General features: G+C 34.7%; 1 protein-coding gene across 4 annotated transcripts in view; it reads right to left on the bottom strand.

Annotated features, from left to right (window-relative positions):
• The window catches only part of SMARCAD1 (SWI/SNF-related, matrix-associated actin-dependent regulator of chromatin, subfamily a, containing DEAD/H box 1), a 97,062-nt gene that overhangs the window by 4,457 nt on the left and 68,027 nt on the right, over positions 1-24,578 (bottom strand). For all 4 annotated transcript variants that reach the window (XM_066384953.1, XM_066384952.1, XM_066384954.1 and 1 more), the window contains 13 exons: positions 19,004-19,094; positions 16,515-16,614; positions 15,772-15,831; positions 15,589-15,664; positions 11,680-11,815; positions 11,029-11,166; positions 9,738-9,833; positions 9,528-9,645; positions 9,184-9,305; positions 6,901-7,089; positions 5,369-5,487; positions 4,326-4,508; positions 3,085-3,194 (listed from right to left, as the gene is read on the bottom strand). In XM_066384953.1, the coding sequence (XP_066241050.1) occupies positions 3,085-3,194; positions 4,326-4,508; positions 5,369-5,487; positions 6,901-7,089; positions 9,184-9,305; positions 9,528-9,645; positions 9,738-9,833; positions 11,029-11,166; positions 11,680-11,815; positions 15,589-15,664; positions 15,772-15,831; positions 16,515-16,614; positions 19,004-19,094 (1,538 nt within the window). The remainder of the gene's footprint in view (positions 1-3,084; positions 3,195-4,325; positions 4,509-5,368; positions 5,488-6,900; positions 7,090-9,183; positions 9,306-9,527; positions 9,646-9,737; positions 9,834-11,028; positions 11,167-11,679; positions 11,816-15,588; positions 15,665-15,771; positions 15,832-16,514; positions 16,615-19,003; positions 19,095-24,578) is intronic.

Here is a 24,578-nt window from a genome sequence, read left to right as displayed (position 1 = left end):
ACATAGCATCAAGCACATCATGCTCTATTACAAATACACCCTTGGTGTGCAGGGGACAAGGACCCCACTGTGCAAGACGAAAGAAGAGTACACATGTGCTCTCATCAGCTCAGTGTCAAATTATTTAAGTAAAACCAGGGGTGAAGCTGAAGACAAAATCACCATATGTAGCTTAGAGATTAAATAAAAGACATTACTGTATCTTTGAGCTACCCAATAAAAGACCTATTGGGAGAAACTGATATAAAAATAGCTTCAGTCAGATAAAGGAGGGAAATCTCCTACAGAACAGAAGAGTGGTAACGGGGAACTAAATAAACATTCATAACTAAACATTCAAAAACTAAAAGCCTGAGAGACTAGCTGAAATAAGTTGCTATTTTTTAATGTTTCTTTTTAAAAAATTTTAAATTAGTTGCTATTTTAACAGACATACTCGATGTGAACACAGGTAAAATTTTAGACTAAACAAATTTATTAAAATACAAATAATTTACATGAATTATGATTAGAAATGATTAAATATACACATCATATCTGATGTCATCTAAAATACCATTAAAATGCCATGAGGAAAAAAGTGGAGCGATAAAACCAAAAGAAGGCCCTGGCCGGTTGGCTCAGCGGTAGAGCGTCGGCCTGGCGTGCGGGGGACCCGGGTTCGATTCCCGGCCAGGGCACATAGGAGAAGCACCCATCTGCTTCTCCACCGCCCCCTCCTTCCTCTCTGTCTCTCTCTTCCCCTCCCGCAGCCGAGGCTCCATTGGAGCAAAGATGGCCCGGGCACTGGGGATGGCTCCTTGGCCTCTGCCCCAGGCGCTAGAGTGGCTCTGGTCGCGGCAGAACGACGCCCTGGAGGGGCAGAGCATCGCCCCCTGGTGGGCGTGCCGGGTGGATCCCGGTCGGGTGCATGCGGGAGTCTGTCTGACTGTCTCTCCCCGTTTTCAGCTTCAGAAAAATACAAAAAAAAAAAAAAAAACCAAAAGAAAAAACAGGAAAAAATAAGACAACAGTGAGGAGACAGGGATGTCAACAAATTCTGAAAGATGAAAAGCAGCTGGAAGAACTGACAAAGCAAAAGCTTAAGTGCCCACAGGTGGAAATGTAAGGCTATATATACTATAGGTACTTCATGCCCAGAACACCCTCTGCCATCCCTTAACGCTCAGACCATGGAGAAAATGAGTGTTTCTGAAAGGTGGAAACATGGAGCAAAAAACCAAAACAAAACCATGGAAGAGGTAGAATACTGAGAGCCTTCTCCACAGAGCTGGCCATTTACTCCAGATGTAAAAACAAGGTTTACTCTTTGGAAATTTTGAATCAAAGGAACGCTGGAAATTGGGATAGCAGAGGACAGTGAAGCTGTGAGTGGGAACAGAAAAACTATCTGAGTATGACCTAACCTCGCTCCCCTCACTTCCCCTCGGCCCTGCCAATGCAGTCAGGAGGCTTATCCTACCTCTCCCACCATCCTCACATCACAAGAGAGTGGAGAATATTGACCATTCTGGGGAAATAAACTAGCCCATGAGAAATGACCTCTTGTTTTATAATAAGAGATAATTAAAGTCAGCTGGGAGTCTGACAATCAACCAGCTGAACCCCTGATTAATTAACTCTGATGGTTCTATTTAAAAACTTATCGTTAGGATAAAATCTATGTTATCTGGATTACTTCTAGCATTACTAAGAGAATTTAACCTAGGTATGTATTTAATTGCTTTACCAAATATGAAAAGATGGCCTAATAAAATAGTAAGGACAAAACAGTGTCCAGGTGAATCTGCCTTATGTGGTCACGCCTACTTCTGCTTGATAATTGAAACTGGCAAACGGCCACCTCCACACAGAGCCTAGTAGTTACTGTTAATTGCTTAAGTTACAATCATCCTCCCCATGCTCAGCCTTCATGGTCTAATCCAGTTGCTTCTTACTCAATTAAACTTTCTCTAATGCCCACCTTAACACACTGGCATAGCACCCTAAAATAAATGCTATAAAGGAAAAAAGATGCATACTAACTTCATCATACATCTTTCTCTAAGGACAAATTAAAATCCAATAATCTCTCTGTAGTAACAAAATACCGAAACATTGTTAATAACCAATAAAAGTTTGCTGAATTGCAATAACCATTTTAAATATTAAAAAAATATTATTATTAAAATAAAACTGCTTATTTTAAATTAAACAATATGAAATAAGAAAAGCAAATGCAGAAGATTACATTTTAACTTATTTAAAAAGGGAGAAAGACTACAAATACTTACTGCTATTTGTACAAAATAACTGGTAACTCACTAAAAAAAAGAAACCAGTGTGTTACCTGTTTGGAGAAGTGGAGGAATGTTCACCCTTTTGTTTTTTTACTTTTGTTTATTTTTTTATGGTGAGAGGACAGGATAGTAAGGCAGACTCCCACAGAAGCCCCATCCAGGATCTACCTGGCAACTCCATCTAGGGCCAATGCTTTCTACCAAGTCCAACTGAGCTGTCCTCAGCACCTGGGGCCATGCTCGAACCAACTGAGCCCCGGACTGCAGGAGGGTAAGTGGGAGAGATGGGAGCTGGAAGGAGAAGCAGATGGTCACTTCTGCTTCTCCTGTGTGCCCTGACTGGGACTTGAACCCGATGTCCACATGCTGGGTTGACACTCTAGGTACTGAGCCACCACTGGCCAGGGCCTGTTTGCCCTTTTATATATTTTGAATTTTGAACTATGTGAAAGTATATCCTTTCATATTTATATGTTTAAAATTTTTTAATTTATAAAACTTTATTACTTATGTAGTAAGTAAATCATAAAATTGTGGATAAAATTATAGATCCAATTTTAACTTCTGGAATGTAAGGGATAGAATAGACAGAATTTTCCAAAGTCAAAATGTTTAATTTACATCAATTCTGGCAAAATGTTCTTAGTCACTGTTTTGAAGTGAGTATGCTTATCTTCTGCCAGGCTATCCCTAAATGATACGCCAGTCAAGGACTTAAGACCGTTTTTGTTATCCCCTTGATATTGCTAATTTGTTGTATTTTCATATGAATAAATATTGAAGTTTCTGCTTATAAACAACTTACCTTCATCTACTGTGGTCATATCTTGCTCTAGTTTCAATTTCTGTTGGTTAATTTTTAGCATGGATTCTTCTATTGTCCCTTGGCTTATTAATTTTATAACTAGTACTTCTCTAAAAAATATAAAAGGTATGTCCACTGATTATTAAATATAAAATTGTTTGGATACATATGAACGATATAAATCATTTTAGAGTTCTATAAGAATATCTTGAAAATTGTATAACAAATATACCCACAAATTTAAACTTTATTCAAACTACTTGAAGCTGACATTTTCTGAGCATGTCACTTTTATACATCCTTTCCTACTGATCATGAGAAGGATATCTTGGATCTTATTTTAAAAATTACTAGGTTTACAAAAAACACTTCAGGGTTTAGATAAGTATACCATTTTAGAAAGGAACATACTTTGATTATCAGGTTCCAAGAAATAATTCAGTACAAAAAGGAAGTGTAGTAAAGCAGTGGTTTTCAACCACCAGTCCACGGACCAGGGCTGGTCCACCAGAAATTTCATACTGGCCTGCAAAAGCTTTACTCACTCTGCTGTTGTAGGAAGATTATAAAGGCTATAATCACTGGCCTATAATCTTCATTACTGGCACCAGTCCGTGGACCAGCAGTTGAAAAACACTGTAGTAAAGTACAAAGATTACATGGAAGGTTTTGGTCCCATAATAGGTACTGATAAATATTTGATTCATAAATAACTATACCAATGTCTTTTGGAAATACAGTAAAATACTATACAAAGTAAACACGGTCTGCTGTTTACATGTGAAAGTAGAGTTAAATTGTAGGTATTTTTTTTTGTAGGTATTTTTTTTACCTCTACATGATCCTATGACCAATGTCAAAATTAACCTTCACCTAAAATATCTACAAGTCAAATAATCTATTTTCTAAAGAGTAATAAGGTAGCAAAAGTATCTATATTACCAAGTCTATCTTAAATGGTCTAACAAGCAAAGTCTTTTTAAGTATTAATCTTTTGCAAAGGCACTCATTGATAATACCACCTTTTGATTAGCCACAGAACTACTTGGTTTGGGATGGGAGGGTATTTTATTTACTAGGTCACATAGTGAAGTTCACATTCAACACTGCTGGCATGAATTACATGAGCAGCAGTGCTTTGATAAAAATATAAGGCAGGACGTCTGATAGACTACATTCTAATATTCTACACACATTAAACTTTATTTGATTAATAATAAATCTCAACAGAAAACACTTACTTAGTCTGCCCTACTCTATGGCATCTATCTTCAGCTTGTTTATCGTTGTAGGGGTTACAGTCAATATCGTGAAGTATAACAACATTTGCTGACGTCAGGTTTATTCCTAAGCCACCAGCTTTTGTTGACAGCAGAAACACAAAGATATCCATATCGGTATTAAACTCATCAATTAAATGAATCCTGTAAGATAAACATATTTTGGTTCAATCTCACTAAAAAGTATAATTAAAACGGAAAACAATCACATCCCGTGAAAATAAACTTGAAGATACAGATAATTTCCCTGAAGATTTTTTTTTATTGAAAAACCTTCCCAATTCACTAACTTCTTTTCTATACTACTTATCTCTACTAATTCTTTCTTAACTATTCAGATTTGATTAACTTCTAAAGGACTATTTTTCCCTTTGTTTAATGGCTTCTGGCTTATCTAAATAATGCGTATGACTTTTTAATCTTGAACCTTCTCAGAAGTCTGTTAGTGGCTACTGGTAAATAATATAACTATGAACTGAATCAAGCTGTATTGGTTTAATCATTTTTTTTAGCATGACTTCCACCCTCACTCTAATGCAGGGGGAAAATTCACTTTGGCTGATAAAAAAATTAGCCAAAAAATATAATGGAGTTTAAACACAACAGAAAAAGCATCTCCTCTCCCTTTAAGACAGTGTTTTTAACCCTTGAGAATTAAAATATAACTAATCTTAACTCATTTACCTTGGAAATATGAAAGGCCAAGATTTTAAAACAATCATGGTTTAAAGATAAGGAGCTTTAGACTTTGACTTTTAAAGAGAAAAACTCTGATTAAGTATATAGTTACAAAACTACCTCCAAATATATTTGTAAGCAGTTCAGACAAAAATATTAAAAGAAAATGTTCCTCATTTTAAAATAATGATTTGAAGTAATCACACATAAGACTCAAAGTAATACAATTCTATCAAGTGCTCTAGACATTTAAAATTCAAACATTTACTCTTTTTTGAGGGTAAGGTGGATAGAGATTTTTTGAAACTAAAGCAAAGTATACCAACCTTTCAGAAATCTGAGTCTTTCCATCTAATCTGAGGTACCTATGCTGATGATGTTTTAACAGAGCCTCTAAAATATCCAGCATCATGGTAAATTGGCTAAATAATACAACTCTATCACCCTGTGAAAATACATATATATATTAGATATATGGGAAGAAAAATATAAGTATCTAATGATCAACTGCTTATTTAAAAATTTTATTTATTGATTTTACAGAGAGGAATGGAAAGAGAGAGATAGAAATACTGATTTGTTCCTGTATGTGCCCTGTCTGGAGAGTCACACCTGTCACCTTTGCGCACTGGGACGACATTCTACCAACTGAGCTATCAGCCAGGGCTGATCAATTGCTGCTTTAATAAAAATGAAGTAATCATAATTAAGGTAGATTCTTTCTTTAGATTGTATATAAATAAATTCACTTAATTTCTAAACTTAAGAGCTAAAATTCAACTTTTAGTTTTTTTATTAATTTTAATGGGGTGACATTGATAAATCAGGGTACACATGTTCAGAGAAGACATCTCTAGATTATTTTGACATTTGATTATGCTGCATTCCCATCACCCAAAGTCCAATTGTCTTCTGTCACCTTCTAACTGGTTTTCTTTGTGCCCCTCTCCTCCCCCAACCCCTTAGTTTTGTTTTTTAAGAGTAGTTAATAGGAATAGCCAGAGTACTATTTAGATTGTGATCTTACAAATTTAAGCTATTTCACATATAAACTGTAGTATTACTTAAACATTTAACACAGTATCTTCAAAACACCAATTTTGAAACTATCATTTAAATCGTCACCTATGAAATAATGACAAAAATATTTTTTAAAAACATCAGTATAGATGTAGCCTACTAACTTCTATTTTTCTTTTGGAGGTTCGCAAGAAGAAAAGCAATCAGGAATATATATGCCCATAATATAGTAGAACTCTCTTACCTGTGGATAATATATTCTAAGATCCCTGGTAGATGCCTGAAACCAGGGAAAGTACCAAACCCTATAAATACTGTTTCTTCCTATACATACATACTTTTTCACTTAAAAGAAACATTACAGCTCGTCTTTGGTGTATCTAAATTACCAGTATTACTACTCGTGCACTTTGGGGCCATTAATAAGTAAAATGTGGATTATGTGGAACACAAGCCCTGTAATACAGTTGACCTGATAATCTACAATAGATCTGATGACTGAGAGGGCTCCTAAGTGACTAACGGACAAGTACTGCATACAGTGTAGATATGCTACAAAGGGATGATTTATGTACAGGGCAAGAAAGAACAAGATTTCACCACACAACTCAAAACAGCGTGCAATTTCCCATTTCATGTTTCTGGACCACCTTTGGCTGCTGGTGACTAAAACCACGGAAAACAAAAGGGCAGATGGGGAGGACTACTGTACATCCCCCAATGCTCACAACACTAGTTTCTAGAAGAATGTATAACAGACAAAGGCTAAAACTTCAATTGTTTTAAAGAAGTTTAAGTAATTGGGAAAATACAAACAGGGTAATAAGATTCTTAATACCTTCTCTTTTAGTTCAGACAAAATGCGTCCCAAAACTCGGAATTTTCCAGAATCTAAAATCAAGTCCATGTCTAACTGGAAGCTATTAATGTGTCGATACTGTTTACAAAGTACATGTAATTCATAGTCTGTCATAACTTCCATATCTTCAAAGATCAGGTCAGGGTTAGCTTCACAATGTGTAGGTTCCTCAAAGCAAAACAAAATAATACATACACTTCAAAATTAAGATAATTTATATGATGAAAACAATCTAATAAAATTGTTCACATCTGAGAAAATATCTAAATCACTGAACATTATAAGATGACAAATTTAGCAAAGAAAATTCATATTCATTTTTTAGGTACAATAAAGGAGGAAAAGTCCTTACTGTTTTAGAATTGACATACTGAAATATTTACAGATAAAATAAGAGCTATAATTTACTTCAGAAACTTTGGGAGGGGTCTAGATGAAACAAGAGTAGTGTCACCATTGTGCACGGTTGGTGGAACTGCAAACTGGTGCAGCCACTATGGAAAACAATATGGAGATAACAGATATACCATAGAACTCAGTTCCACTTCTGGCATTTATCCAAGACAGAATAAAACCAAAAACACTAACTCGAAAAGATATATGCACTCCTATGTTCACTGCAGCATTATTTATAACTAAGATATGGAAGCAACTTCAGTGTCCACTGATAGACAAATGGATAGAGAAGATGCAGTATATCTAGGGATAGGCAAAAGTAGCTGTACAGTTATAATACAAATAACTATAGTAATTAATAAATAATACAAGAATAAACTGTTTCATGTACTCACAACTGTAACCTACTTTTGCCCACCCCTATATGTATAGTGGAATATTACACAGCAATAAAAAATGAGACCTTGCCATTTGTGAAAGCTTGGATGGTCCTAGAGGGTATTAGGCTAAAGGAAATAAGTCAGACAGAAGGACAAATACCACATGGTTTTACTTACATGTGAAATACAAAAACAACCCCCCCCAAAAAAAAACAAATGAACAAATAAAACAAGCAAAATCAGACTTATAAAAACACAGGCCGAAGGGATAGTCTCTTGAGGGGAGGAAGAGGAGGGGTGGATGAAAAAGATGAAGGGGAATACAGTCAATAATGATAAGTTTGCAGCAACAGATTATTACTAGAATTAGTGAGTGATCACACTGTAAGATATAAAAATGTCAAATCACTACATATACAAGTAAAATTAATATAACTGATATACTAATAAATAAATACATAAAAAAGAAACAAAGAGTAGTACATTCCACATAACTACAGAAACTGTGAGAAGATTATATAGGCAGAGGATTTCATTATACAAGTCTCTGTATTTTTACATGTTTAAAATTTTTCATAGTAAGTTTTTAAATTTTTTTAAAAGATTTTTATTTATTCATTTTAGAGAGAAAAAGAGATAGAGAGAGGATGGGGGAGGAGCAGGAAGCATGAACTCCCATATGTGCTTTGACCAGGCAAGTCTGCGTTTCGAACTGGCAACCTCAGCGTTCCAGGTGGACACTTTATCCACTGCGCCACCACAGGTCAGGCCCATAGTAAGTTTTAAAAAATATTAAAAAAACTTAAAAAGCAAATCACTGCTTTCAATACACAGCCTATAAGGAGAAATAAAAAAGGTAGGTGCTAAAGAAGAATGAGTCAAAAATAAAGACTAATAGCTAAAACTATATACAAAATAAGAAATAAAATAAAATAAATGGAGAAAAATGACTCACTATCCAGGTCATAAAATGTAAGGACTCCTTTGGTAAGAATAAGTAAAATAGAGTATATAATGAAGTCTAAATCAAGAGTTAGCAAACTTTTTCTGTAAAGGGCCAGATAGTAAATATTTCAGGCTCTGTAGATTAAATGATGTTTGGCAAATGCTCAACTCTGCCCTTGTACTGAGAGAACAGCAACAGACAACACTGAAACAAGAGGGTGTGGCTATGTTAGAATAAAACTTTATTTATAAAAATAGACATGGCCACACCTGGCCCTAATAATTGGCTGATTCCTGATGTGGAATGTCCTTCTTGGGTCTTATATCCCCAAAATTATCTTGCGCTTTGTCTTAAAACATGTTCTGTTTTTCTTAAATGTGGTTATAAAGAGTTAATATGCTTATTAGGTTTGATAGTCACATTTTTAGCCTAACAATTTAACCTGACACGCTTTGTGTTAGCATAAGAAGGGAAAGTCTCATTTTTAGCCTAATAATTTAACCTGACATGCTTCGTGTTAACATAAGAGGGAATCTTTACCTTTAGCATAAGCTGGGACATTTCCTTGAGTTTTTCGGCTGTGTAATATTGGCGATGTAATAAAGGATGATTGGCCATTTTTCTCAATTGCATCATGACATTGCACATTTCTGTGTTTTTTTCTGTGATCCAAAGAGACAGATTAAAAAAAAAATACAAAAAACAAGCTGATCGCTGTTTGTTGAAATGTATCTCAACACAAACAAAAAGTTTTAAAATTATTTCTTCAAATTCCAACTAATTTTTAAAAAAATGAGTAAAGCCCACTAATAATATGACTAAAGAAAATGCTGCCCCAGTACAGGATTTACTTTTCACATAAAATTGTGAAAATCAGATTATACCCAAGTTATTGATAGATTTTTTCATTCTGTTGAAAAGACCCAAATAAAGGTGCTCCTGCTTCTCTGACATTGCACACAGCTCAATTTGATCTTTCTTGGGGGGCAGCTGCTTGAGCACCTGAGGAAGGAAAATAGTGTAGGTAAATCAATCAAATAAAGAAGAAAACAGATTTCTAAAACACAACCATAAAAAATATGAAGATGAGTTACCTCATCTTTTACTCTTCTGAGAATAAATGGTTTTATAATTTGTTTTGCGTGTGCTATTCTCTCCTTTTCATATATACTTTGCTCATCTGCTGATTTCTAAGTAAAATAAGAACATATATACTTTTAGAAATTACTCATTAAAATGATTACAATAACAATATTACAGAACGTGAAAATCTGAATGTTTTACAGAAACTTAATTTATTCTAGATAAAACTTCACATTTGAATCTAGGCTACAATCTACTTCTTAAAGCTCCATATGTATGATGAGGTTTCTTATGTAACTGTGTATTCTGCTTAGGTAATAAGTTAGTTTTCGGAAGCATTAACTATTGAGTTATTACTGATTAGAAAACTTGAAGAAAATGTGTGTGTGAGAGAAAGAGGAAGAGAAGAGGGTAGAGGGAGGAGAGGTGAGGGGTGAGAGAGTGATAGGTAAAAAACCTTGTACTGATTTGTGGAAAATGAACCTAAAGAAAGCTAGTACAGGTGATGCAAATCATGTGGTCTAAAAAATGGAGATGGTTGATAGTCAAAACCTGTCAATATTAGGGAATTAAAGAAGTGGAATTTCATTCTAAAATGTGAAGGAATACTCCATATCCTATGAACTAGTAGGCCAACAAGTAGGAAAAATTAATTAGTGAGAGTTAAAAAGGCAGTTAATTGCAGTAGAAGAGTATCAGTAAGTTCTCATAAAGTATATATGACAGTCAAGTCAAGAATCTATATAAACACAGATGAATTGAAACATGGCTGAATTGAAGAATTTACACATTCCTGAAGACTACACTGTACTTTTTCTAAGCAATCAGGAGAAAATTAACAAGATTTTCACCTAAAAGGATTTATTTCTTGTAACTTTCAGAAATTGTTACTTTTGTTATTTATGAACTTTTATTTCAAAACGTATGACCCAGAACAGAAATATTCAACCTCCGTCCAGTTCTACAGTTTACCTATTAAAAAATGCTAATTATCCTGACTTTAATAAAGAAAAGGCAATGATCAAACCTTTCCCAAATATCATATATCTGAGCTCTCCACTAATTTAAAATTCTCATTGTTCATAAAATTAGGGTATTAGAGACCAAACTTTTTAGACACTGATTACAGAAATCATCAATTCATTTCCCACTGTATTTTGGCTGACCCTACAATAGGAATATCAACTACTTAAATTTCCTAGTACACATGTACCATGAAAACAAGGAAAAGACCAAACAGAAAACTGGCCCAGGTAAAACACAAAGTAACGTATTTGGGAGGAAATATGAATTCATGCTTACTGTCTTAGAAGAAAACATTCGTCGTATTTCACTTGTGCTACTACTAAACATGTGGGGCATAACAAAATTCAACAGCGACATGAGTTCTAACAGATTATTTTGTACAGGAGTGCCTGTGAGCAGCAAGCGGTTATTTGCCTGTGAATGAAGGTAAAATTAAAATTAATTTTTTAAATTAGAGCTACTTCTGTTTTATTTACCCTCCTCAGTGAGGGAGAAAGAATTAAAACCATTATTAATGATGTGACATTCTGTAATAAAACAATAACAATTTAGAAAAATTATGATCTATTTGTACTTTAAGGCAGAATGTGTAAAAGTAATGGCTTCATTTTATAAGCAGGTAACCTGCATCCTGAGATCATTTTAATGAGGTAACGAAAGATTATATTTAATATTCAGAGTTTATCATATAAAACAGAGATGATAAATTGAGGCTTACGAGCTACAATGCTCTTTACACCTCGAAAGGGTTGTAAAAAGTATGAAAGAACAAGGTATAGAGGCTAAATGGCTCATAAAACATTAAATACTTCCTATTTGGCCCTTTATAGAAAGTTTCCTGTCCCTTGACAGAAAATACTATACACATTAAAATTCATAATATAAAATGTTATCATAATTGGAAAAATTAATAAAACTCTCTCTTACATTAATTGTCATAAGGTGCTGGTAACGAATGGAGCCCATATTCTTCAGCATATGGCCCTCATCAAAAATAGCATAATTAAGTTTTAGCCGTCGAAAGAGACTACGGTCATCAGAACTGCTGATTGCACAATTATACCTGTCACCAAAAGAAAAAAGAAATCTCCAGGGTTATAACTTAAGAGCCTGGACCCTAGCAAGGTTTAATGCTTCGTAAGATTATTTTCATTTATACACTTCTAATAGCCAGTATCTAAAAGACAGTACTAGTTAGTGCTCAAAGAAATACTAATGTTCTTTATCCAATAATTACTGAAGTCCATGTAACTAAGTTATGAAAACTGCCATATGTAGCTAAAAGAAAATTTAAATGTTATAGTGTAATGAGACAACTTCTACACATCTAGGAAGAAAACAATTTTGGTTATTTATATGTAATCTGCACTTGTTATATACTTCATGAAGTTATATATTTTATTTTATTTTTTTTATTTTATTTTATTTTTTGTATTTTTCTGAAGCTGGAAACAGGGAGAGACAGTCAGACAGACTCCCGCATGCGCCCGACTGGGATCCACCCAGCACGCCCACTAGGGGCAACGCTCTGCCCACCAGGGGGCGATGCTCTGCCCCTCCGGGGCGTCGCTCTGCCGCGACCAGAGCCACTCTAGCGCCTGGGGCAGAGGCCAAGGAGCCATCCCCAGCGCCCGGGCCATCTTTGCTCCAATGGAGCCTTGGCTGCGGGAGGGGAAGAGAGAGACAGAGAGGAAGGAGGGGGGGTGGAGAAGCAAATGGGCGCTTCTCCTATGTGCCCTGGCCGGAAATCGAACCCGGGTCCCCCGCACGCCAGGCCGACGCTCTACCACTGAGCCAACCGGCCAGGGCCTTCATGAAGTTATATTTTAAGAAGCAGTAGAAAAAAGGACATTAAGCTAAGACATTTCTGTTGAGAACATAATACTACTGTATTAAAATAGAAGGTAGACACAAGAAATAGTTAATAGCATCTGGAAATAAAAAACTATATTTAAAAAATCGAGTCCATTTGAATAAAAAAATAATTTTGAATGAATTATTTTAAACAAGGCCTTCTATGGAAGTCAGTAGAAATAATCAAATACCTACAGTAAACACACTTGAAATAACCTATATAATAAATGAAAGCATGAAGTTCTCTGCTAGATATTTATGACAAATACTACTAAGTAATGATTTACTCAGCTATATTTTCCATCCTTATTTCTATTCTAACTCAGATTTTTCAGTGGGATTTCATTTTATTATTATTTACAAGTTAGAAATATAAATCATCTTGGTGGAATATCTTCATTGTTTTTTAAAAAGAAAGGCTTGTCTTAATTTTCTTAAATTTATTTAATTATAGTTGGTATGCAATATTATATCAGTTATATATTAGTTTCAGGTATACAATTTAGTGATTTGACATTTTTATACCTTACAGTGTGATCACCCACTAATTCTAATAATTATGTCACCATATAAGCTTTGCAAATCACTGACTATATTTTACCTTTTTTGTCCATCTCCCCACACCCCTCCCCTATGTAAGCCATCCTCTTGACTTTGCAATTATGAGTCTGTTTTCATTTATTTTTTTTAATTCCACATATAAATGAAACCATATTCAATTATTTGTCCTTTGATTTATTTCATACAGCATAATACCTACTGGGTCCATCCATGTTGTTGCAAATGGAAAGATTTCATTTTTTTTTATTGCTGTGTAATATTCCATTGCACACACACTTTGAAGTCTAAAAACTGGATGCATCTTATACAGTGGTTGTAGATTTTTTTTTATTTGCATTTCCCGCTTTTTCGTGCTTGTTGTCTTTGAGCTCATTGTTTCACACTTGTTACTGGTATATTACAGTAGGTTATGTTTTGCCCAGAAATGGCTAAGAAAAGATTTTCGTACATTGCTGAATTCAAGTTAAAAGTGATCAGTATACAAAAGTGAATGGAAGTCTTGCTGGTGAACATAAGTTTGGTCCTCCTTCAATTGAGAAATCAGACTAGCTACAGGAAGGAGAAACCCTACTGAAAATACCCCGGCAGAAGAAGGCCACGAGAGGCAAGTCAGCAAAATGGCCTGATTTAGATTGGAGTTATGGATTGAAGAGCAAAGGGCTATTGGAATTCCTGTGTCCATAAAGATGGTTTAGCAAGAGACAAGAAAAATTGCTGATGAAAAAGAAGTTACTGATTTCAAAGAACACAATTGGTGCTTCAGGTTCATGAAACGGAATGGACAAAGTAAAAGTACACGCACCAGGCTTGCCCAAAAGATACCTGAAAGCTATGAGCAGAAGGTCCTTGAATTTCATCATTTTGTCATTCAATGTCAGAATACACACATCAGTTCGAGTTGAGACAGATTGCTAATATGAACAAAGTGCCCTTTTAATCTGATGTCCCAAGTAACAAAGATAATTGGGACAATTGATATAGAAGGGGGAGAAAACTAACTGAATACAAGTGGACATGAAAAGAGCCATTATAGAGTTGTTCTAGTTGTGCCGATGGAACCAAGCTGCCTCCTATGCTGATTTTTAAATGCAAAACAATGCCAAAAGAAGACATTACTCAAGGAGTAATTGTTCTCATTCATGACAAGGGTTGGATGGATCAGGATGGGATGAAGATCTGGTTCGAAAAAGTTTGGAGAAGGAGACCAGGTGGGCTCTTATGCAAACCTGCCCTATTGGTGCTTGATCAGTTCAGGGCACACATATCAAAAAACACAAAAGAAGGTTGCTGCAGAGAAAAAAACGAAACTTGCTGTCACACCTGGAGGCTTGACATCTCAGCTCCAACCACTTGATATCAGCATTAACCCTTCAAAGCTGCCATGAGAGATGAATGGAACCAATGGAAAAAGTCTTCTGGGGACAATTTGACACCAGCAGGAAGAGTGAAGAAACCAACTACAGGAGAAGTTTATACCTGGGTGAAAAGATCCTGGGATAATATCAAGACTGAGATTGTTGTCAAGTCATTTAAAAGTGTGGCATTTCAAATGGCGTAGATGGAACTGAGGATGAGGGAATATATAAGGACAATGATTCATCATCAGACACCGGTGAGGACAAGCTAATGAATGGGAGCTTTGACAGTAATGAGGAAATACATGAATTTTATGATGAATAAAACTTGAGTTCAATAACTTTTTGTAATACACCTTTTTTCAAACTTCGGGCCCCCAAATTAAGATGTGTCTTATACATGGGAACATCTTATACATGGGGAAATATAGTACATCTTTATCCATTTATCTATCAATGGACACTTAGGTTGCTTCCATAATTTTGTTTTCTTTGGATAATACCCGGAAATAGAACTGCTGGGATGTAAAGTAGAGCTATTTGTAGTTTCTTGAGAAATCTCCATTCTGTTTTCCATAGCAGGTGAATGATGACTTCTTGATAACAGCCATTCTGATTGGTGTAAAGAGGTATCTCATTGTAGTTTTAATGTGTAGTTTCCTAGGGATTAGTGATGTTGAGAATCATGTCTGCCGGTCATCTGTATGTCTTCTTTGGAGAAATGTTTCTTCATGTCCTTTGCTTTTGTTGTTGTTGTTACTGAGTTGTATGAGTTTAAATGTTATTTTAATTTTTACTGAGCAAGTTTTATTAAGACTATACTTTCAATCATGTGGACAACACCTTTTTATAACCACTGTCAGTCACTCACCTGATGTACTAGCAAAAACACTATCTTGGTGTTTTACACACCAAACTAAAAATGCATGAATTATCATAAGTCATTCCATTATTTTAGTTGCAGTTTTTAGGATAAGCTTTCCTTCATATTATTACTAATATATTTTCTTTTAAATTTGGGAGCTGCACAAAATTTCTTTCAAAAATGATTTTTTTCAGTACTTACGTGGTCACAATTACATTGTATTCTTCATATTTACTATGAATATTATATCTTATTTGTTTACGTTCTTCTTGAGAACCTAGAATTTAAAACAATACACACATACTGATTGTATTTATTGTACTTTACTGCATGTTAAAATGTTAAAGAAATTTTAAAATTAAAAGCAAAATGACACATTCTTACCATAGTAACAGAGCACCTTTAAAGTGGGGCACCATAAATTAACTTCCCTTAACCAGTTATCTGTGAAACAAAAAAAATATTACTTGCTTCTGCTGCAAAGGATATGTGTGTGAAGTAAAATGAACACTAGAGTTTGACAAGCTCTGCCCAGAAATTATTCTTTTATAAAATACAAGATGATTTTCAGAAATATCACAGAGACGGCCCAATTTTAATCCTGATAACAATTATTTTGAGGTTTTGAGGTAGCATTACAGGGCAGAAAACCAACCATTGTATTTATAGGTGATTGAGTTCCAATTTAAAGAGATAATATTTTTGGTTACATTCATATATATATTCTCTTACTCTATACTACATAAAATCAACTGAGCAAGAATGTAACAGTAATTTGAGAGGAGATGAACTGTATAATTTCTGACTCAATAATGTTTAATTATAAGTTTAAATACACATATCGTTTCTCTTACTGAAAAAATTTTTAAGTGTTATGTAAACAAAAACAAAATTTTATCAAATGGCCCTTGATCATAAAAATTGACTTATATTTGAGTTATTTTCTTTAAAGGACTTCTATTATAATCAAACACACATACATACACAAAGGAGAAAAAAACTATAAGGAGACCACAGAAATTCACATTCACCTACACAAACTGAGAAACCACACATACACACATGGCTTTTCTTCTTTCTACACAAAATAGTATACAGTCAAGTATGGCTGTCCACCTACTACAAACCTATAGTTGATGCTGGAACAACGATCAAGTGAGGACCTTTATTACCCTCCTGATAGAGGTATGCCAGGAATGCAATGGCTTGAATAGTTTTTCCTAGGCCCTGAAATTAAAATTTCAAAAGACGATATATGAAATATAAAAATAAACAAACAAAATACAAATAAATACTGGACAATATAAAAGGAAAAGAAGATATTCTGGTTTTATTTGATTCTCCATAATCCAACTCTATAGAAATTTCTACTAGGTTCTTAGTTCTTAATGACAGATAAAAGAAATCTCCAAATGAAATTAGTGAGCAAGAAGATCTTAACTTCTAGTTAATATGTGACACACATTAATATGGAAGACCTCTGCATTGCATATAAAGGATATAATTTTGTTAACTATATAAAGCAAATATTTAATATACGATATATATTGGATGTACTTCTGGTTAAGATGGAAGCATAGGTAAACACAGTACTCAAATCCTCCCAACACCATATCAGAATTACAACTAAACTACAGAATAACTATTATTCAGGACCACCTGAAATCTAGCTGAATAGAAGTCCTACAAGAAGGGATTTAAAGAAGAAACTACACTGAGACTGATAGGAGGGGCTGAACAGAAGAGCCTGGTCCCACACCCACGTGAGGCAGTTTAAAATCGGGAGGGATATCTCAAGATTACTAGAAGCTAAACAGAGAACAAAGACCATGGTCTTTGCTAATTTTTATTTTGGAAATCTAACATACATTGTAACTGAAATGTATTTAGTAAATATTTTCTCCACAAAACATGACTCATTTTTAATAAAAACTTTGGAAATACAGTGTGTCTGTAAAGTCATGGTGCACTTTTGACCGGTCACAGGAAAGCAACAAGACAATAGAAATATGAAATCTGCACCAAATAAAAGGAAAACCCTCCCAGTTTCTGTAGGATAATGTGGCAGCATGTGCGCATGCGCAGATGATGACATAACACCTTGTATACAGCCAAGCAGCCCACGGCCATGCCAGTCAAGATGTGGATGGTACAGAGGAAAGTTCAGTGTGTTCTGTGGCTCACTAAATTTGAATCCGTGACCAAAGTGCAACGTGAATATCGGCGCATTTATAACGAAGCGCCACCACATAGGAATAACATTACTCGGTGGGATAAGCAGTTGAAGGAAACCGGCAGTTTGGTGGGGAAATCCCGTTCTGGTAGGCCATCAGTCAGTGACGAGTCTGTAGAGGCTATATAGGATAGCTACCTAAGGAGCCCTAAAAAATCTGTGCATGAGCCCACATCGAACTGCACTGAATAGGTATGAAACTGGGAGAGTTTTCCTTTTATTTGGTGCAGATTTCACATTTCTATTGTCTTTTGTTGCTTTCCTGTGACCGGTCAAAAGTGCACCATGACTTTACAAACACACTGTAGTATAGCTGGAGGAAAAACGGTAAGGTTAAATGTCAAGTTTCTATGTGACAGTACCTGGACTCCTGTGTGTAATAAACTTCCCAAGACTAGTTCAAGCAAATGTAATTTGGAAAAGAACAGAAACTCAGAAACATCTAGTAAAAATAAACCGAAACGACGTTGATGAAGTTGCTGATAAATGTATAAATTTATTTACTAACCAGGACCTGTATCTATGATAAATTTTAACGGCAGTTATGGAAAAGCACATCCAGTACAATCTCATTTAGTATAAGGTCTACCGGAAAGTTCTGTCTGTTGGAATAAAACAAAATACAAATTTTTCTTACTGTCAATAAACTTTATTAAATAATATAATTGCCATTATTGTTAATGATTTCTTGCCAGCATGAGGGCAATTTGTATATCCCATTTTTGAAAAATGTTTTATCTTTTGATGCGAAAAACTGAACCAGTGCTTGTTTGATATCTTCTTTATTTTTAAATTTTTTGCCCTTCAAAAAATTTTGTAAGGACAAAAACAAGTGATAGTCGGAGGGTGCTACGTCCGGGGAACATGGTGGATGCGACAGACATGCTTTTGTAGCATTTCTTCCTTGTTGAAATTCATAAAAATTAACAGTGGCATAAATGAACTTTATCAGTAGTAGCCATGGGTACACTATCGCTTCATACATAAGACTAACGTGAATCAACTTTGTTTTAGTTAATTTGCTACATCAGTATGTATACATTAGGTGATAAAAATAGAGAGGCACACATGCGCCAAATAAACGTACTTACTTGTTGTGATAGAAACGGACAGAACTTTCCGGTAGACCTTATATATATACTCATTTTACACATATAAAACATACTTATTAATTAGATAATAAGGTACACAATATATCAACACTCACTGGGGTTGGGGGTAGTGAGCAGGCTGGAGTTAAGACAAGCAATAGAAAACCGAGAGGGGTGAGAGGAACATAGATACTGAGGCATGGGGAGTAAAACTAGAGTCAGGGAAAATTTCACTTTTTAAAGACTGCAAGGATGCCTTTTAATGATAATCCTAGAAATAGTTATTACTTACCATTTCATCTGCCAAAATGCCATTGAGTCCGTGTTTATGTACCAATGCCAACCAATTCAAACCAACTTTCTGATAGGGCTTGAGTGATAAACTGATGAAGAGAGAGTTACCAAATGTTAAAGATTTACACTTCTATTAGTTTTCTTACATGAGATTTAGGTTTATAATGTATACAAAACCAGAAATACCTAGGTCTAGTCTTACCTTTCAATTTGTTTTTATGAGCTATTTGTAAAAAAAGGAGCCCAAAATATATTTTTTGTCAAATTTTGTCTTGTATTTATTGATTTCTTCTAGCAATAAAAATTTTAAAAAGTCCCATATTCAGCCATAATGTCACAAAACTAAGCAAATAACTGCAATATTAAATATAATATAATAACATATTTCTAAGCTAATATTTATACTAAAATTGTATTGTACTGATTTGAATTTTAGCATATTAAAGAATTTAAAGTATAAGGACAAAAACACACTCATAATTTGCTACTTTGCCAGGATTCAATAAACATTTCTGCATTAATGCCAAGCACTTCTCATGTCAGTGGTATGTCTAATTCTGAAGCATGTATGTAAGTATTTATGTTTGAACTACATATAAATGTAAATTTGATATCAACAAACTTCAGTGAAAAGTAACAGTCAAATATCAACTTTTTTTTTTTACTTTTTTTTTTTTTTTTACAGAGGCAGAGATAGACAGGGACAGACAGACAGGAAAGGAGAGAGATGAGAAGCATCAATCATCAGTTTCTCGTTGCGCATTGCGACTTCTTAGTTGTTCATTGATTGCTTTCTCACATGTGCCTTGACCGCGAGCCTTCAGCAGACCAAGTAACCCCCTGCTGGAGCCAGCGACCTTGAGTCTAAGCTGGTGAGCTCTTTGCTCAAGCCAGATGAGCCCGCGCTCAAGCTGGTGACCTCGGGGTCTCGAACCTGGGTCCTTCCGCATCCCAGTCCGACGCTCTATCCACTGCGCCACCACCTGGTCAGGCTCAACAATTTTATTTAATTTGGAAACAAGTAAACAGACTAGTCCCTGGGAGTAACTTGTTTGGAAGGTAATAAGGGAAAATTATAATGAATGAAAACAAGTTTTTTTTCTATATGTTCAAGTGGTTAAAAACCAAGACCCTGGCCAGTGGCTCAGTGGATCGAGTATCATCAGCCTGGTGTATGGATGTCCTAGATTCAATTCCCAATCAGGGCACACAGGAGAAGAGACCATCTGCTTCTCCCCCCATCCCCCTTTACTCCTTCTTCATCTCCTGCAGCCAGTGGCTCAATTGGTTTGAGCATGGCCCCGGGTGCTGAGGACAGCTCCTTTGGAGTCTATCAGCCTCAGGTGCTAAAAATAGGTCAGTATGCAAGCACTGGCCCAAGATGGGGTTGCCAGGTGAATCCTAATTAAGGCCCATGTGGGAGTAAGCCTCACTGTCTCCTCTCCTTTCACCAAACAAACAAACAAACAAAAACTAATAGCAATTACTGAATATCTACTATACACAGATACACAAAGGTATGTCATTTTCAAAGATTATTTATAATCTTTTACTATGCTATAAAAATAGCTAATATCATTTTAACAGATAAAAAAACTTGAGGCTCAGTAACTTGCCTGAGGTTGCATAGCTACAAAGTGTATGGCTAATATATTAACTCAGGAAGTCTATCTCACTCAGAAGCTTTATATAATTCTCACTAGGACAGCATATAACCCATATAACATGAAAATCTAGAACAAGGCCATGCCTCCCATTCTCCAGCTTTTTGTCCTGTCCCCTTAATTTCCTGTTACACATATCCGATCTGCCCACAGGCAAGGAGTCTGGGAATAAGTATGATATAATAAATGGTTAAGAGGTCATATTCTGAAATCAAGACTCTTTAATTAGAAGGGGGTAAAAGATGTAGGATAGAATGATAGCCTTATTAAATCAAAATCTGTTTCGACAGTGGGGTATGCAATCCAGAACACATTTCTCATTTGAGAAAATAAAAGTTGGGGGAAAAAATCAGCAGTGTTGCTAATGTCTTTACAGTTCACTGCTTTCTTGGACAGAATAATTTCAATGACACTACAAAAGTAGTAATAAATACAACATATTATCAGAGATATTTTAACTTCCAGATCCAAATGAACTCTTTCTAATACAGTAATGGTGAGAATAAATGCTAGTATTGGAATATTTACAATATTTCAGACACTATACTATGAACATAATAATGCTTTGTATGCATTATTAATTCATCTACATTATAAAGTAGATACTATCATCACCCCAATTTCACAGATGAGAAGTTCTCTGGAACTCAGAGAAGTTAGATAATTTGCACAGGGTCATATAGCTGTCCAAATCCACTTGTGCAGTGACAGAGCTGGTGTCCAATGCAGGACTGATCCAGTGCTCAGCCCCTATCCACTGAACAGCAAACATGAACGAGTTCTCTTCCCTCTCTGACCCAACCACTCTATGGTCAAAACTGAGGTCTCTATTAGTTTTGAATCCTCCACAATGCTTAAATCATCCTACAAACATTCCATGAAAATGATGAAACTTGATGAGGTAGGCACATTACATCACTTATAGTAAGTATGTATTCAATGGCCAACATGCTATCCCAACGTAAATCACCAAGGGCCAAGAAATATAACACAAACAAAAGTTACTGAATTTCTTCATTACCAACACAAGTTGAGAAACAAGTTTATTAAAATATTCTTCATTACACATAAAACTTAAAAAAAAAAGTGGTAAGAAAATTTTGAGAAGAATCTACTACATAGAATTTTTCGTTCAAATAAAATTGTTTGATCCACAATTACAACACAGCTTTGATAGTGATATTTGTTTTTGATCAGGGCATTAAATAGCTTTGAAATATTTGTTTTAAAAATATAAGTATTTTTTTGTGTGTGTATTTGCTCCTCTGATAAATTTATCTAAATTACAAGTAACTTTCTGTTGCTTAGTAACACAACAGTGATGCCTAGCATAGCACAGAATCTTTCTTCAGAATGTAAAAGGATCAATAAAAACGTAGTTTTGACAAAGGCCTTTAAAATTTAATTCACGTGTGACAAATTTTTAAAACAGGGATGCTGTGTTCTTTCTCTAGAGAGGTTCTAACATTTAGATGCTATATAACCATACATTCCATTTATTCTGACATTCTCTAGTTTTCGACAATTTTCATGTCTGCATATGTAGAATGCATATGTAATTTGGCACAGTTACCCAAATTATAAGAATTATAATTGGTCTTCTAAATTAGTTAACTGCTCTCTTCTTAATAGGAGACTATAAATATATATAAGGTTTCTTATATATAAGAAAATGACTTTAAAATTTTTTAAGACCATGAAAGTAAATGAGGCAGCATGTTATCTTAAAGGTACTTGTTTTATTACGGGAGAAACAATTCATCCAGTAACTATGATTTCTTCTCAGAGTAAATATTAAATTGGGTTTAAATATACTGTCAGAGAAACTAGTTTCAAATTTCTGAAAGGTAAGAAAGGTCTGAAGTAGAAACAACAAGTATATGTACAATGTGTTAAATTTGAATTTAAAATGCAGAGAAATACAGGGCTAGAGAGCCTGGTTTGAAGTATTTGAAACAGATCAAGGATGCCAGCTGACCAAAGGTTTATGTCTCTTAACTATGATATGGCTGCTGAAAATACTGCCACAACATTGGTTTGTAGTAAAACTAGTATCCAAACTACTAACATATTTACATCATAGTACTTGGAGTTAGTCAAGCCACACCTGCAGTACTGATTTGCATTCACACCACTGTCAAATGGTTTCATAGCAACTGTTTAGGAACAGGACAGGAAACCATCCTGTCAGGCTGAGGGAGAACAAGATCAAAAGAACCTTGTTAGATTTAGCCCAGAAAGAACACATGATTAAATATATTTGATATTGAACACAAAAATCTTTTCAGGTAAAATAGTTTAATAAATTTTAGATAAATGGCTCAAGTTTGAGAGACGGCTACATATCTACAGTATGAATAAAATAGGATATATACTGAGATTTTATTCCTTCTCCCTCATTATATACATATATTATATTTTAATTTTAGTTTTGACATTTTGAAATTAAAATGATAATTTAATGGTTTTGAGGTACATATGAGAAATCCTTTTTCCCTGCAAGACCTTATTTTTAATAAGGAGTTATGGTATGTCTTTATTTCTTTCATCTCTAAACATCATTTGCCTTCTTAAATAATTCATATGTCTGTAATAAGAAATTAAACAGTTAATATAATTTTGCTTCGAAGTAAACTTTGCTACAAAGAATTTGTTCTGTTAAGAGAAAGCATGATAGCTAATTCATCAGCATAGTATACCATTTGCCTCTGTGCTAATCAATCCTTTCCCAAGGCAAGGCAACTACTTTAAATGTCTGTAGAGTAAGTAGCATATGTACTTCTTGAGGCCTGGCCAATATATCAAGTAAAACTGCTTGCCCAACTCTTACCCTGGCTAAAAACAAAAACTCCAAGACAACAAATTTCACCCCCAAATGTGCATCTAGATGTACTCTATAGAGACTATCTATATAGGTTTTTAGAAGTTGTACTATGGACTAGATCTAATAAAAACAACTTTAAAAAAGCTACTTTTATCATCTATTAAATATTCCCTTAGTAAGTCCTCAGTCTAATGAAAAGGACAGTTTATTACCTGATCATACTATTTACAAATAACAGGACTTTGTAAATGTGGATTTAAGAGAGAAATTTTTTAAGTGATGCAATAAAGCACTTGATTTTTTTAAATCCAAATTACGATAAAGTAGACTCAACTGGGTAAGTCTTGTAGAGTGAAGAACTCCCCATATCCAATGTTGTAGAACAAGGAGCAGCTCCAACTACACTTTTAGGAGATGAATTTGCTGATATGGCCATAGTCCTTTCTATGCAACAGAGAAAAGAGCTTCTTTGTGGGCACTGCATCACGTTTCCCTACACCATCCCATAGCACACTAGAAGGGCACAGAAAAGATCGTAGCTTACTATTAAAGGCCAGTAACCACACCCTGACTTTAACTAATGATCAGCAAATATGCTTTGATAATGAACTCAGAAAACTACCAGTAGTAAATAAAATCACCAACTAAGGTAATTGATTTTAATGAGACCCTAGAGTGCTAATCTTATTAAACACCTACCAGAAATATCCTGAGCAGATATAACTCATTTTTAAAGTTGCATAACACTGCATAGTATAGATATACCATAATTCATTCTAATTATTCTGATTGTTGGAATGTAGGTGTTTCCATGTTTTTGCCGCTTCAAGTATTATCACAATAAACAATTATATATATATATTTTAAAAGGAAGTATTTTGAACAGTCCCCACACCACTTAAAACTGAATAGACTTTTGAAGAAAGTTCAAAATGATCTCCCCAATCCCACCCTCCCACCACCATGTAAAGTGGGGGTGTTCACAAAATACTGTTTTAATATGTACTGACTATATGATCAATGTTTTAGTAAAAATAATTTACTGTGTATTTTTGGCAAGAATTATGACAAAGTATTTACAGAAA

This window comes from Saccopteryx leptura, chromosome 5 (assembly GCF_036850995.1).
Source record: "Saccopteryx leptura isolate mSacLep1 chromosome 5, mSacLep1_pri_phased_curated, whole genome shotgun sequence".
Lineage (NCBI taxonomy): Eukaryota > Metazoa > Chordata > Mammalia > Chiroptera > Emballonuridae > Saccopteryx > Saccopteryx leptura.
The sequence above is the reverse complement of the archived record's forward strand: the minus strand, read 5'-3'. Positions and strand labels throughout refer to the sequence as shown.